This window comes from Anolis sagrei, chromosome 3 (genome assembly GCF_037176765.1).
Source record: "Anolis sagrei isolate rAnoSag1 chromosome 3, rAnoSag1.mat, whole genome shotgun sequence".
NCBI lineage: Eukaryota > Metazoa > Chordata > Lepidosauria > Squamata > Dactyloidae > Anolis > Anolis sagrei.
In genome coordinates this window covers 183283505-183297650 of record NC_090023.1, presented here as the reverse complement: position 1 = coordinate 183297650, position 14146 = coordinate 183283505, and the positions used below count along the sequence as shown (strand labels likewise).

The 14146-nt window shown below is 41.9% G+C and overlaps 1 protein-coding gene across 1 annotated transcript in view; it reads right to left on the bottom strand.

Moving 5' to 3' along the window:
• The window catches only part of LOC132771121 (lipase member M-like), a 41983-nt gene that overhangs the window by 13809 nt on the left and 14028 nt on the right, over window positions 1-14146 (bottom strand). Inside the window, exons 3-5 of the mRNA XM_060768769.2 lie at window positions 8370-8487; window positions 7954-8152; window positions 6733-6842 (exon numbers count right to left, since the gene is read on the bottom strand). Of these exons, the coding sequence (XP_060624752.2) occupies window positions 6733-6842; window positions 7954-8152; window positions 8370-8487 (427 nt within the window). The remainder of the gene's footprint in view (window positions 1-6732; window positions 6843-7953; window positions 8153-8369; window positions 8488-14146) is intronic.

Below are 14146 nucleotides of genomic sequence, written 5' to 3'. Positions count from 1 at the left end.
TGGGAAAAAGAACTCATGTCTGCTTGAGGTAAGTGTGAATGTTGCAATTGGTCATCTTGATGAGTATTTAATGGCCTTGCAGCTTCGAAGCCGAGCTAGTTGCTGCCCAGGAATCCTTTGTTGGGAGCGGTTAACTGGCCCTGATTGCTTCATGTCAGGAATTCCCCCCCCCCCTTTTTAGTGTTGCTCTTTATTTATTGTTCTGATTTTAGAGGGTTATTTTAGAGGGTACTGGTAGCCAGATTTTGGGCGAGGGGCGAGCGAGGCATTCTCTCCTGACGTTTTGCCTGCATCTATGGCAAGCAGCATCCTCAGAGGTAGTGAAGTCTATATTTATAAGGATTTATATTTATGTGGAATAATGACCAGGGTGGGACAAAGGACTCTTGTCTGCTGGAGCGAGGTGTGAATGTTTCAACTGACCACCTTGATTAGCATTTGATGGCCTGGCAGTGCCTGGAGCAATCTTTTGTTGAGAGGTGATTAGATGTCCCTGATTGGGTTGTTGTAGGTTTTTTCAGGCCATATGGCCATGGCCTAGAGGCATTTTCTCCTGACTTTTCGCCTGCATCTATGGCGAGCGAGAGGGGCGAGCGAGGCATTCTCTCCTGACGTTTTGCCTGCATCTATGGCAAGCAGCATCCTCAGAGGTAGTGAAGTCTATATTTATAAGGGTTTATATTTATGTGGAATAATGACCAGGGTGGGACAAAGGACTCTTGTCTGCTGGAGCGAGGTGTGAATGTTTCAACTGACCACCTTGATTAGCATTTGATGGCCTGGCAGTGCCTGGAGCAATCTTTTGTTGAGAGGTGATTAGATGTCCCTGATTGGGTTGTTGTAGGTTTTTTCAGGCCATATGGCCATGGCCTAGAGGCATTTTCTCCTGACTTTTCGCCTGCATCTATGGCGAGCGAGAGGGGCGAGCGAGGCATTCTCTCCTGACGTTTTGCCTGCATCTATGGCAAGCAGCATCCTCAGAGGTAGTGAAGTCTATATTTATAAGGGTTTATATTTATGTGGAATAATGACCAGGGTGGGACAAAGGACTCTTGTCTGCTGGAGCGAGGTGTGAATGTTTCAACTGACCACCTTGATTAGCATTTGATGGCCTGGCAGTGCCTGGAGCAATCTTTTGTTGAGAGGTGATTAGATGTCCCTGATTGGGTTGTTGTAGGTTTTTTCAGGCCATATGGCCATGGCCTAGAGGCATTTTCTCCTGACTTTTCGCCTGCATCTATGGCGAGCGAGAGGGGCGAGCGAGGCATTCTCTCCTGACGTTTTGCCTGCATCTATGGCAAGCAGCATCCTCAGAGGTAGTGAAGTCTATATTTATAAGGGTTTATATTTATGTGGAATAATGACCAGGGTGGGACAAAGGACTCTTGTCTGCTGGAGCGAGGTGTGAATGTTTCAACTGACCACCTTGATTAGCATTTGATGGCCTGGCAGTGCCTGGAGCAATCTTTTGTTGAGAGGTGATTACAGATGTCCCTTCTGCCAACAGTTGACCAAACAGGCACAGAAAAGAGATGTAGTAGTCATGGGCGATTTCAACTATCCCGATATTTGCTGGAAAACAAACTCGGCCAAGAGTACAAGGTCCAACAAATTCCTCGCTTGCCTTGCAGACAATTTCATGGTCCAGAAGGTAGAAGAGGCAACAAGGGGATTGGCTACTCTTGATCTCATCCTAACAAATGCGGAGGACCTGATCGATGCGGTCGAAGTGGTAGGATCCTTAGGGGCAAGTGACCATGTGCTCCTGCAATTTGAGGTACAAAGGAAGGCCGAAACTAAGACAAGTCAAACCCGCATTTTGGACTTTAGGAGAGCTGATTTCCAAAAAATGAAGGAAACGCTGAGCAGCATTCCGTGGACACAGATACTAAAAGACAAGGGAGCTACGGATGGATGGGAACTTCTCAAGAGTGAAATACTCAAGGCGCAATTGCAAACCGTGCCAACAAAGAGAAAAAATAGGACAAGTGCAAAGAAGCCAGAATGGATGTCCAAAGAACTTCTAACTGTGCTAAGACACAAAAGAGACATGCACAAGAAGTGGAAAAAGGGAGAAATCACCAAAGAAGAATTCAAACAAATGGCCAACACCTGTAGGGAAAAGGTCCGCAAAGCTAAAGCAAAAAACGAGCTCAGACTTGCCAGGGACATTAAAAACAATAAAAAGGGCTTCTATTCTTATGTCAGTAGAAAAAGGAAAAACAAGGAGGCGATAGGACCTCTTCGAGGAGAAGATGGGGCAATGCTGACAGGGGATAGGGAAAAGGCAGAACTACTTAATGCCTTCTTTGCCTCGGTCTTCTCACAAAAAGAGAGTCTTCAACCTCAGCAAGATGGAGTGGATGAGGGATTGGAGGACATCCAACCCCAAATTGGGAAAGAAGTCGTCCAGGAATACCTGGCCGCTCTTAATGAGTTCAAGTCCCCAGGACCAGATCAACTACACCCAAGAGTATTGAAGGAACTAGCGGAAGTCATTTCGGAACCATTGGCAACCATCTTTGAGAGTTCTTGGAGAACGGGAGAAGTTCCAGCAGATTGGAGGAGGGCCAATGTGGTCCCAATCTTCAAGAAGGGAAAAAAGGACGACCCAAACAACTACCGTCCGGTCAGCCTCACGTCGATACCGGGCAAGATTCTGGAAAAGATTGTTAAGGAAGTGGTCTGCAAACACTTAGAAACAAATGCAGTCATCGCTAATAGTCAACATGGATTTATCAAAAACAAGTCATGCCAGACTAATCTGATCTCTTTCTTCGATAGAGCTACAAGCTGGGTAGATGCGGGGAATGCCGTGGATGTAGCGTACCTGGATTTCAGTAAGGCCTTCGACAAGGTCCCCCATGACCTTCTGGCAAGGAAACTAGTCCAATGTGGGCTAGGCAAAACTACGGTGAGGTGGATCTGTAATTGGTTAAGTGGACGAACACAGAGAGTGCTCACTAATGCTTCCTCTTCATCTTGGAAAGAAGTGACGAGCGGAGTGCCGCAGGGTTCCGTCCTGGGCCCGGTCCTGTTCAACATCTTTATTAATGACTTAGATGAAGGGCTAGAAGGCATGATCATCAAGTTTGCAGACGACACCAAATTGGGAGGGATAGCCAATAGTCCAGAGGACAGGAGCAGAATTCAAAACGATCTTGACAGATTAGAGAGATGGGCCAAAACTAACAAAATGAAGTTCAACAGTGACAAATGCAAGATACTCCACTTTGGCAGAAAAAATGAGATGCAAAGATACAGAATGGGGGACGCCTGGCTCGAGAGCAGTACGTGTGAAAAAGATCTTGGAGTCCTCGTGGACAACAAGTTAAACATGAGCCAACAATGTGATGTGGCGGCAAAAAAAGCCAATGGGATTTTGGCCTGCATCAATAGGAGCATAGTGTCTAGATCTAAGGAAGTAATGCTACCCCTCTATTCTGCTTTGGTTAGACCACATCTGGAATATTGTGTCCAATTCTGGGCACCACAATTCAAGAGAGATATTGACAAGCTGGAAAGTGTCCAGAGGAGGGCGACTAAAATGATCAAGGGTCTGGAGAACAAGCCCTATGAGGAGCGGCTTAGGGAACTGGGCATGTTTAGCCTGAAGAAGAGAAGGCTGAGAGGAGATATGATAGCCATGTATAAATATGTGAGAGGAAGCCACAGGGAGGAGGGAGCAAGCTTGTTTTCTGCTTCCTTGGAGACTAGGACACGGAACAATGGCTTCAAACTACAAGAAAGGAGATTCCATCTGAACATGAGGAAGAACTTCCTGACTGTGAGAGCCGTTCAGCAGTGGAACTCTCTGCCCCGGAGTGTGGTGGAGGCTCCTTCTTTGGAAGCTTTTAAACAGAGGCTGGATGGCCATCTGTCAGGGGTGATTTGAATGCAATATTCCTGCTTCTTGGCAGGGGGTTGGACTGGATGGCCCATGAGGTCTCTTCCAACTCTTTGATTCTATGATTCTATGATTCTATGATTCTATGATTGGGTTGTTGTAGGTTTTTTCAGGCCATATGGCCATGGCCTAGAGGCATTTTCTCCTGACTTTTCGCCTGCATCTATGGCGAGTGACAGGGGCGAGCGAGCGGCGAGCGAGAGGGGCGAGCGAGCGGCGAGCGAGAGGGGCGAGCGAGGCATTCTCTCCTGACGTTTTGCCTGCATCTATGGCAAGCATCCTGTACTAGTGAGGTCTGTTGGAAGTAGGAAAAAGGGTTTATATATTTATGTGGAATAATAACCAGGGTGGGACAAAGGACTCTTGTCTGCTGGAGCGAGGTGTGAATGTTTCAACTGACCACCTTGATTAGCATTTGATGGCCTGGCAGTGCCTGGAGCAATCTTTTGTTGAGAGGTGATTACAGATGTCCCTGATTGGGTTGTTGTAGGTTTTTTCAGGCCATATGGCCATGGCCTAGAGGCATTTTCTCCTGACTTTTCGCCTGCATCTATGGCGAGTGAGAGGGGCGAGCGAGCGGCGAGCGAGAGGGGCGAGCGAGGCATTCTCTCCTGACGTTTTGCCTGCATCTATGGCAAGCATCCTGTACTAGTGAGGTCTGTTGGAAGTAGGAAAAAGGGTTTATATATTTATGTGGAATAATAACCAGGGTGGGACAAAGGACTCTTGTCTGCTGGAGCGAGGTGTGAATGTTTCAACTGACCACCTTGATTAGAGGGCCCGCCAGAGTGAGTGCCTGCCTTCCCTCCTTAATAATAATTTTAATTTCTCCTCCCTATTCTACTAAATTAATAATTAAATTTAAAAAATATTGAAAAAATATTGAAAAAAAAGGGCGCCATCTTTACAAAATGTTTTGTAAATATTTACGAAATTTCGTAAATACCGAACTTTTTTTTTGGAAAATTTTGTAATTATTTTAAATATCGAAACAAAAAAAACCCCCAATTACAAAACGATTTTAGAAACAAATTTTTGCGTTGTTACCCAGGCCTAATAGATAGATAGATAGATAGATAGATAGATAGATAGATAGATAGATAGATAGATAGTGATTGGTTTTGGGGGGGGGGGGCGCCAAAATACTGTTTGCTTACCATTGAAAATTACCTAGGGCCGCCTCTGCATATTGTCGCCAGCATAGTAAAGGCCATGGAGTTCCAAAGAGCTCCTAGCCATTCCTGGGTGTCTTTGCTGATGCAAAGTCAGGAAAGGGTAACCCATGATTTCAGGAAGAGAGAGGGAAAAGGAAGTTATAATCTGACTCCTCTCTCTGAGTAGCTGTATTTCCTTGTATTGACCAAGAGCTTACTGGAGCTTCTCAGTTGCAGCTACAGTTTTGAATCAGAACTTTGCTAGCTCTTTATACGAGGGTTGAATGAAAAGTAATATCTCCACCTTCGTTACTTGGGTCTGGATGGTAATATTTTAATAAATCAAATGCAGAATGTACTCTTTAACTACCACTATTCACTTTTCCACATAATCACCAGACAATTGGATACATTTCTGCCAACAAGGTTTCTGACGCCATCACGGAAGAAGTCTACACTCTGTTTTCGCAACCAGTATCTCACAGTTCTTTCAATGTACCCATTGTGTACAGATCTTCCGATAGCCAAGCAAAGCAATAATGTGAACCACACATTCTTGTGAAATGCCAATTATGCTTGAAATTTCTCTCCAAGTGAAACAACGTTTTGTCAACGTTTTGCTTGTGAAACTCAGTGGTTGCTGTAACAGGACATCCAATTCTTTGTTTGTTACATAAGTCAGATGTTCCCACCTCAACATCTTTAAACTTATTCACCCAATGATGCACAGTACTCACATCAACACAATCACCATAAACATCTTACATTTTCTGATGAATCTCCTTTGGGGTAACACCTTCTGCTGTCAAGAATTCAATGACTGCACGTTGTTTAAGTCGCATTGACCTACCATCTGCACAGGGTTCCATACTTTGCACTTTAACAACACAACCATTCATTGCTAAGGCTTCCCACCAAAATGAAACTGTAGAGGAGAGTCTACTGAACAAGCCAGTACCTGCTGCATACCAGTACTGCCATCTGTTGAGGAGTTACAATTGTGGAGGCAATACTTTGCATTCAACCCTAGTACCCTGAAATTCAGGGCTGCTCTATAGCTATCCTTAACTTTCCCTAACATGGGAGAGAGGAGCCCCCCCCCCCCCCCCATGGCACAATGCGTTAAACCCTTGTGCCGGCAGGACTGAAGATCAACAGGTTGCAGGTCCGAATCCGGGAAGAGCGCAGTGACCTCCCTCTGTCAGCTCCAGCCCCCCCATGCAGGGACATAATAGAAGTTTCCCACAAGAATGGGCAACATCCTTGCAGATGGCCAATTCCCTCACAGCAGAAGCAACTTGCAGTTTCTAAGGTCACTCCTGACATGAAAAAAAAGAACATGAGAGACAGCAATGTTAAATGGCTGTGCCCTGTCCTGGGGGCAAGATTATTCTGTGCATCATAGAAAATAATGTTTGATCAGACAGACCTAAATCTGATCAATTTCTTTGATTTGAAAAATAGTGAAGCGCTATGGGTTAAAGGCACATAATATATCCTGATTTTGAATATGATCTGAATTATGAAATTTTCATGTTGAAAAGACGTCCACTGGAAACATACAAAATCTCAATTGTGACAATTTTTTGAACTTCGTTTCCATTTTTTTTGACATCTTGACAACTCAAAAAGAATATAGTGATAGATTCTATTCTATTCATCTCAACTTACCAAATGCACCGCCCTGGGAATGGCCGATATAATGCAATTTATCATGCTGAGTCTTCTGCAGGATAAAGTTGATGGCTGCTGGAATGTCATATATTGCCATTTCATGAAAACTGTAAGAGACGTGCACACAACAATTTCACATAATTGGTTCTATCTGAACTAAGTAGGATACAGAGAGGAAGCTAATAAATCTCAGCCATGAGGCCTCAGAGTGGTGTGCTTGGTTGGGTGGATGTGCTGTTCTACGCACCAAGAACATGTGTGTGTTTTCATTGGTCAACCTCCGTCAACACCAAAGAGCAACCGTAGTGATTGCTGTCCAAAACAGAACATGGAGCACCCATGAGTAGTGATGCCTTATCATCACTTGTATTTTTCTACCTGAGGTGTCCAGGCTTAATGGTATGACTGGACCTGAGCTAGAATGCCTGGAAATAGACCTAGAACATATAGGGAACACAGTCTCATTTGGTTATCCCCCTTAATTTCTCTATTGATGTATGTGTTAGAGTTCATTTCTGAAGTAACAAGTAGTAAGTGATGTAAAGATCAATGCAGCAGGGAATGAGCCAAACCACATGGCCCACATTGTGTAGTTACATCCAAGGTGGAGCAGCTACAGGGGAATAAAGGAACCAAAGTACAACTCCTTTGTGTGGGTTGTTGGAGGTGGTCCTGGATTGTTGGAGAGGTGCGTCTGGAGGAGTTCGCTGGAAGGAGTTTGGAGTTACACAAGGCTCGTGTCCCAAAGAGAACATTTGGACTCTGTGTATATATGTTCTTTTATAAACTCTGCAAAAGACAACAACCGAGTTCGTTTCTTGGTCAAAGGCTTCTACATTTGTGAGTATCTACATTCATCTTCATCATGACATGTGTGTTTGTATTGGGACCTCTTTCCCATTGCTATTTTCATCATTACATTTTTTTTGAAGTTGTGTGGCCTTAGAGGCACTTACACCATGTATTATAGACACCTGGCATCATCTGACATAGCTATCCATCATTTGAAGAGTTTAGAACCAGGATTGTTGGAGACCTCCTCCACAAATGAGAAAGAATCGAAAGGAGTGCAGTCAGAATTCTGTCAATCTACAACACATCTTTTCTAACCACTAACAGTTGTCCATAACTAATTTTCTTTTGTCAGAAAATAAATTTGCTGTATTGCTGTGGAGTCAGTCCACCCTAACTACTGTAAAAATTGTCCCTCAAACATACCTGAAATTCCAGAATTCTTCTTGATTGATTGATAGGTTCTGGTGTCTTCTAGACCACGTGGTCCCTCTGTTATTAATTATCCATACATCATAGCCAGCGTCGGCTAGAAAAAATCCCAAACTATTGTTTGGAGTATTTGCAAGCCAGCACCTACCTTCAGACACAAGACCAGGTACTAATAACACAACTGGCCTAGACTCTGTTAAAGAAAGCCAGAAACAGGTGATTGAGTCATGTATGTTAACTTTTGTCTTGGAAGATTTCTCAGTGCTTCTACTTTTATTCTTGTAGAGATCAGTAAGTGATACATGTAAATCTTTCGAGAACAAATGACTGTTAGAATGAATATGAGGAGACAGAACTACTTTCAAACAGTTTGACTAGCATTACATATAATATTAATATTACAAAAATACCTGACTTCCCAGGATTGCATAATCCATGTGGAATTCTGTTTGCCTTCAGATAATATCCATCATCAGTCAGAATTTCGTATTCTTCACTCGGGTACCCCCAGTATTCGATAATTTCATTCTGCAACAAATCAGAAACACACTGAAAATTGCTGAGTATACCAAAAATATTTTAGGTAAGGTTATTAGACCAGAATCCTCATAATATGATAGATTAAATTTAAAAAAAAAACCAAAAAGAACCTCTCACCAATCTTAGTGTTTTCCAAAATTTGTCAAAGCCTTAATTTTGATAGCTGGTGTACATACAATGATTTAAAATGGATCTACACCGCAGAACAAATGAAGTGACACCACTTTAACTTTAATTGTTATTGCTCAATGCTATGGAATCAAAGCACCTTGAGAGTCCTTCCAGACAGGCCCAAAATGTGGGGCCTGTCTCATTTTTACCTGAGGTGTCCTAACAAAGCCTTGGGTAAAAGTAAATTAATTATTATGCATTAATTAAACAACTGGAAAGATCTTGATCTTAAGCTAAGATCTGGATCTTTCCAGGTGTGGGCTCTGAGGGAATTGACTCCTGGAACTGCTTCCACAGTCCCAGGGGTTAATCCCCACAGCATTACCAGTTCTTTGGGCTCCTGGTGTGGGAGGGCACTCACCCCCTCCCCCAGCCCCCCATTTCCCCCAAAAATTACTTACTAGAGGGGCCTGCCCTCCTCCCCCCTCCTGACACATTATTTTCAAGCATCAGGAGTACTGTAAACAGGGACCTGTGTTGCTGGCAAGTGGCTCGAGTAAGTTTGGGTGGAGGGATGAGAGACTGGGAGGGTTGACCCAGGAAGGCATCTTGCTACTCCTCAAGGGAAAAGCCCAGGGTTGTGGGAAGGTGCGAGGACAGAAACCCAGGATGAAGTGGGTTATTTTAACCTCCCTCCCCCCGTGTTTCTGCTCTGTGTAGAAGAGCCCTGAGTCCCTATGTTGAGAAAAAGGCAGGGCAAAAATATAGTAAAAAGATAAATGATCATGGGAGTTATGGTTTTACAAGGTCTTTAGACTTATCTGCCAAATGATGCCAGTACCTCATCAAACTATAGCTTCCATAATTCCATAGCATTGAACCATGGCAATTAAAGTGATGTTCACTTGCATTAACTGCACTGCAGCTACACCCATAGTAAAATACTAAAGAAGCACCCTGAGATTTTTGCACTGTAATTTTTGATCTGGCACTAAAATCTGCTTAAGAGGATTCCATGTGTAATTGTTCTTGTGTATTACTCTCCATCTCACTTTTGGAAGTCTTTTTGCATGCTTTTTATATGGTGAAATGGGACATTTTCAATCTAATTACTTTGAGAACTAAGTATCAAGGCAGATAGAGAAAGAAATGTGTGACTCTAGTTGGAAATGTGGTTGAGACCAGCCAAATGGGGTACTTTGAGGGAGACCCTGGAATCAGGTTTTGTATATGATTTTATGGAGACTCTTTTGGAGTTGGCCTCATGTAAGCTGCCCCAAGTCCCTTCGGGGAGATGGTGGCAGGGTATAAATAAAAATGTATTATATTATAATTATTATTGAAAAGCTGACTTTGCAAACCACACACTTGGTTAGGATTATCAATATATTCAGTCTTGTCTCAGAAGCAACAGCCTATTTGTGTCAGACTAGATAATTTTGCACACAATTGGATGAAAATGTCAAGAATTATGTGCATGGAGTAAAAAATAAAATATTTCAGTCTCAAGATTAAGGAGGGTTCTTCTTTTCTGCAAAGCCCCATGAGACAGCATAAAACAACAATGTTCTATATGTACTAGACTTGGCATCCAATCAAATATCCTTAAAGTCCTAATGCTAAAGATCTTTATATTGTTGACTGCAAAACTGAATTTGCAAAGATTGCCAACCAATTCAGGCATGGAAATATGGCAGAGAATGGCGGCACATAAAGATACTAATGACATACATGAACTTGCAAAGGTATATGTAATATAAGGCCTAGGCATAAAAGATAGATGTGATTAAACAAGGTGTGTTTGCTGTGTGAGGCAAAAGGAACAAGACCTTAATTTCCCAAAAGGAGACATGGCACCCTCTAGAGTTCATTCAGAGAGATGCGATGCCTGGACCACGGAAAACAAAATCTATTGTTGAGAAGAGTAGGCCTGGGTAACAACGGAAAAATTTGTTTCTAAAATCGATTTGTATTTGGGGGGTTTTTTTGTTTCGATATTTAAAATAATTACAAAATTTTCCTTTTAAAAAGTTCGATATTTACGAAATTTCGTAAATGTGAAAAAATTTACAAAACATTAACGAATCGATTTCCGAAACAATAACGAATCGATTCGTTAATGGCGGACGCGACCGCGAAATACGCTAAAAAACCTCCAAAAACTTCTGAAGCTTCCCTCTCCCTCTGTTCTTGACTGTTGGTGTGATATTATAATTTTTTTCCACTAATTAAACAAAAAACTTGCCCCAGACATGCGGAAATAATAACGAAATGACCTCAGAACAATAACAAAATGAATACAATAACGAAATACGAAGCATTTACAAAACGTGTTTAAAAATTCGTTTTTTTAAAAAATTGCTCCAGAATGGTTCGTTATCGTTTTGTAATTGGAAAAATTAACGAATTATTAACGAATTACGAATTAACGAAATGAAACCACCCAGCCCTAGAGAAGAGATATTTGCCAACTTTTGGTGGTTTACTTCAGATATACAATCACCTATTTGATCCAATAAAGTAACGAAGCATTATTTGAGCAATCAATTTATCAGAAAGTCAGAAATTTTCGGAGCAGATACTGAAGGTGAAATTACAGGACACATAATACAGGACTTCCTAAGAAAAGGAGGCATTAAACATGAGACAGCTGCCCCCATATTTTGTGGTACAAAGGAATGTCAAGGTGCATGACTGTGGCTGCAGAATTGTGAGGAAGTCTCCTTGTTTAAAAAAACATTGTCCAATTCCATTGTCTAGTCATTCGGTTGACCATTTCCACTGTCTTGGCAGCCACCTTCCCACAAAACTCAACACTGACACTGAAATACAACACTGCCTGAGCTCTACGAGTGCAGCATTTTTCGTAATGAAGCACAGAGTGTTTGAGAACCCGGACATCCGTAGGGATACCAAGGTGCTTGTTTATAAAGCTATTGTCCTCCCTGAAAAACATGGACTATCTACAGACGTCACATGCAACTCCTGGAACAATTCCATCAGCGTTGCCTCCAAAAAATGCTGCAACTCACTTGGGAAGACAAGCGGACAAATATCAGCGTGCTGAAAGAAGCAAAGACTACTAGCATTGAAGCGATGGTCCTCCGACACCAACTCCGCTGGTGTTGTCCAAATGCCTGACCGCCGTCTCCCAAAACAGTTGCTTTACTCCAAATTCAAGAATGGAAAATGGTATGTTGGAGGACAGAAAAAGAGATTTAAAGATGGACTCAAAGCCAACCTTAAAAACTGTGGCATAGACACTGCGAACTGTGAAGCCCTGGCCCTTGAGCGCTTCAGTTGGAGGTCAGCTGTGACCAGCAATGCTGGAGAATTTGAAGAGGCATGAATGGAGGGCGAAAGAGAGAAACATGCCAAGAGGATAGCACGTCAAGCCAACCCCAACCGGGACCACCTTCCATCTGGAAACCAATGTCCTCACTACGGGAGAACATGCAGGTCAAGAATACAGCTCCACAGCCACCTACCGACCCACCGCCAGTACACCAAACATGGAAGAACATCATCCTCAAGCTACGAGGGATCGCCTATATAAGTAAGTAAGTATTTCATCAATTCTAAGATGCTCACTAATTTCAGTGCCACCATCAACAAAAACCTCATTTTTTAAAAAAAATGCTAAAATATCTCTTTGAATATCTTCATACACAATATCTTTTCATGTCAGTGCAGTTTTATAGTGCAGTCTTTTTGACAACATTTTGTTGTGCAGTAAGGAATCCAAATGAATGAAATATTGTAACTCAATGGATGACGAATCTGGATCATGTTTTCGATGATGAGACGATAATGAATGGTTATTGTAGTAATTGTTTATTAATTATGTAATATGTTAGGTTGTTAACTGTTTTTACACTGTAGCATTGAATTTTTGCTGTTCTTACTTGTTGTGAACCGCTGTGAGTTGCCTTCGGGCTGAGAACAGTGGTATATAAGTAAAGTAAAGTAAAGTAAAGTAAATAAATAAATAAATAAATAAATAATGGTTGCAGATACTGGTACATGCCAGAGAAGGGGCATTTTGTCTCCTGTGCTATGCTAATAATATAATATAATGTAATGTAATATAGAGCCCCCGGTGGCGCAGTGGGTTAAAGCACTGAGCTGCTGAGCTTGTTGATCGAAAGGTCGCAGGTTCGATTCCGGGGAGCGGCGTGAGCTTCCGCTGTCAGCCCTAGCTTCTGCCAACCTAGCAGTTCGAAAACATGCAAATGTGAGTAGATCAATAGGTACCGCTCCGGCGGGAAGGTAACGGCGCTCCATGCAGTCATGCCGGCCACATGACCTTGGAGGTGTCTACGGACAACGCTGGCTCTTCGGCTTAGAAATGGAGATGAGCACCACACCCCAGAGTCAGACATGACTGGACTTAATGTCAGGGGACTACCTACCAATGTAATATACTGTATATATACATATAATATTTATAATATTATAATGCAATACAATATAATAGTACTACTACTAATAATATGATATTATACATATATATTTACATGTAATATTACTAATATCACAATATAATTGTATAGTACAATATAGTAATATATAATGCTGATATTGTACTATGCTAATAATATTGTATGTATATATATCTTGTAAGCTGCTCTGAATCACCTTCAGAGTGAATAATGCAATACAATATAATACTACTAATAATAATATGATATTATAAGTATCTATTTTACATGTAATATTACTAATATTACAATATAATTGTATAGTACAATATAGTAATATATAATGCTGATATTGTACTATGCTAATAATATAATATATTGTATGTATATATATCTTGTAAGCTGCTCTGAGTTGCCTTCAGGGTGAGAAGGGTGGCATATAAATGTCGTAAATAAATAAATACAAAGCGTTATGGTTTCAGAAGTAGTTCAAAGCTTAAAACTTTAGGTTCCAGTCAAAGCTTTAAAACACAAGAAACTTTTAGTCTTTCACTAAACAGTTCCTTAATTACAAACAGCCCAATCACCAGGGTCTGTTTAAAACAATAGTTCTTCCTTAAAGTAACTATTTAAGAATAAGACACAAGCTGAATTTCCACTTCTAACCCAAACTCCAAAAAACTTTCTTCTTCTTACAGTTCCAAAAACCAGACTCAGCTTAGCTCCGCCCACTTTCTTCACTGAACAGACTCCCTCCAGGGCTATTGACCAATCAGGCGGCATCACATACCCTAAAGGCTGCCCGCTGGCACCGCCCCCTCAACTCTATGCTCACAAAATGGCTGCCTGTTTGCTCCGCCCCCTCAGCTCTGAGCTAAGAAAATGGCTGCCTGGCTTTTGGCCTTTTTTTTTAAAAAAAAAAAACCAACCTTTTACAGCCATCCCTGACACACCAGACCTTCGCAGTAAGCCAATACGCTACACTTTGCAAGTGTGGAATTGTCCTGAGTTGCTCTTCAAAAACAGCCTTTAGACAATGTTGAAAGTAAAAGAGTGCTTTACTTCAGCAAACACAAAGGATAAGCAAATGCAACTGAAAAGTGCAAAAGAAAACA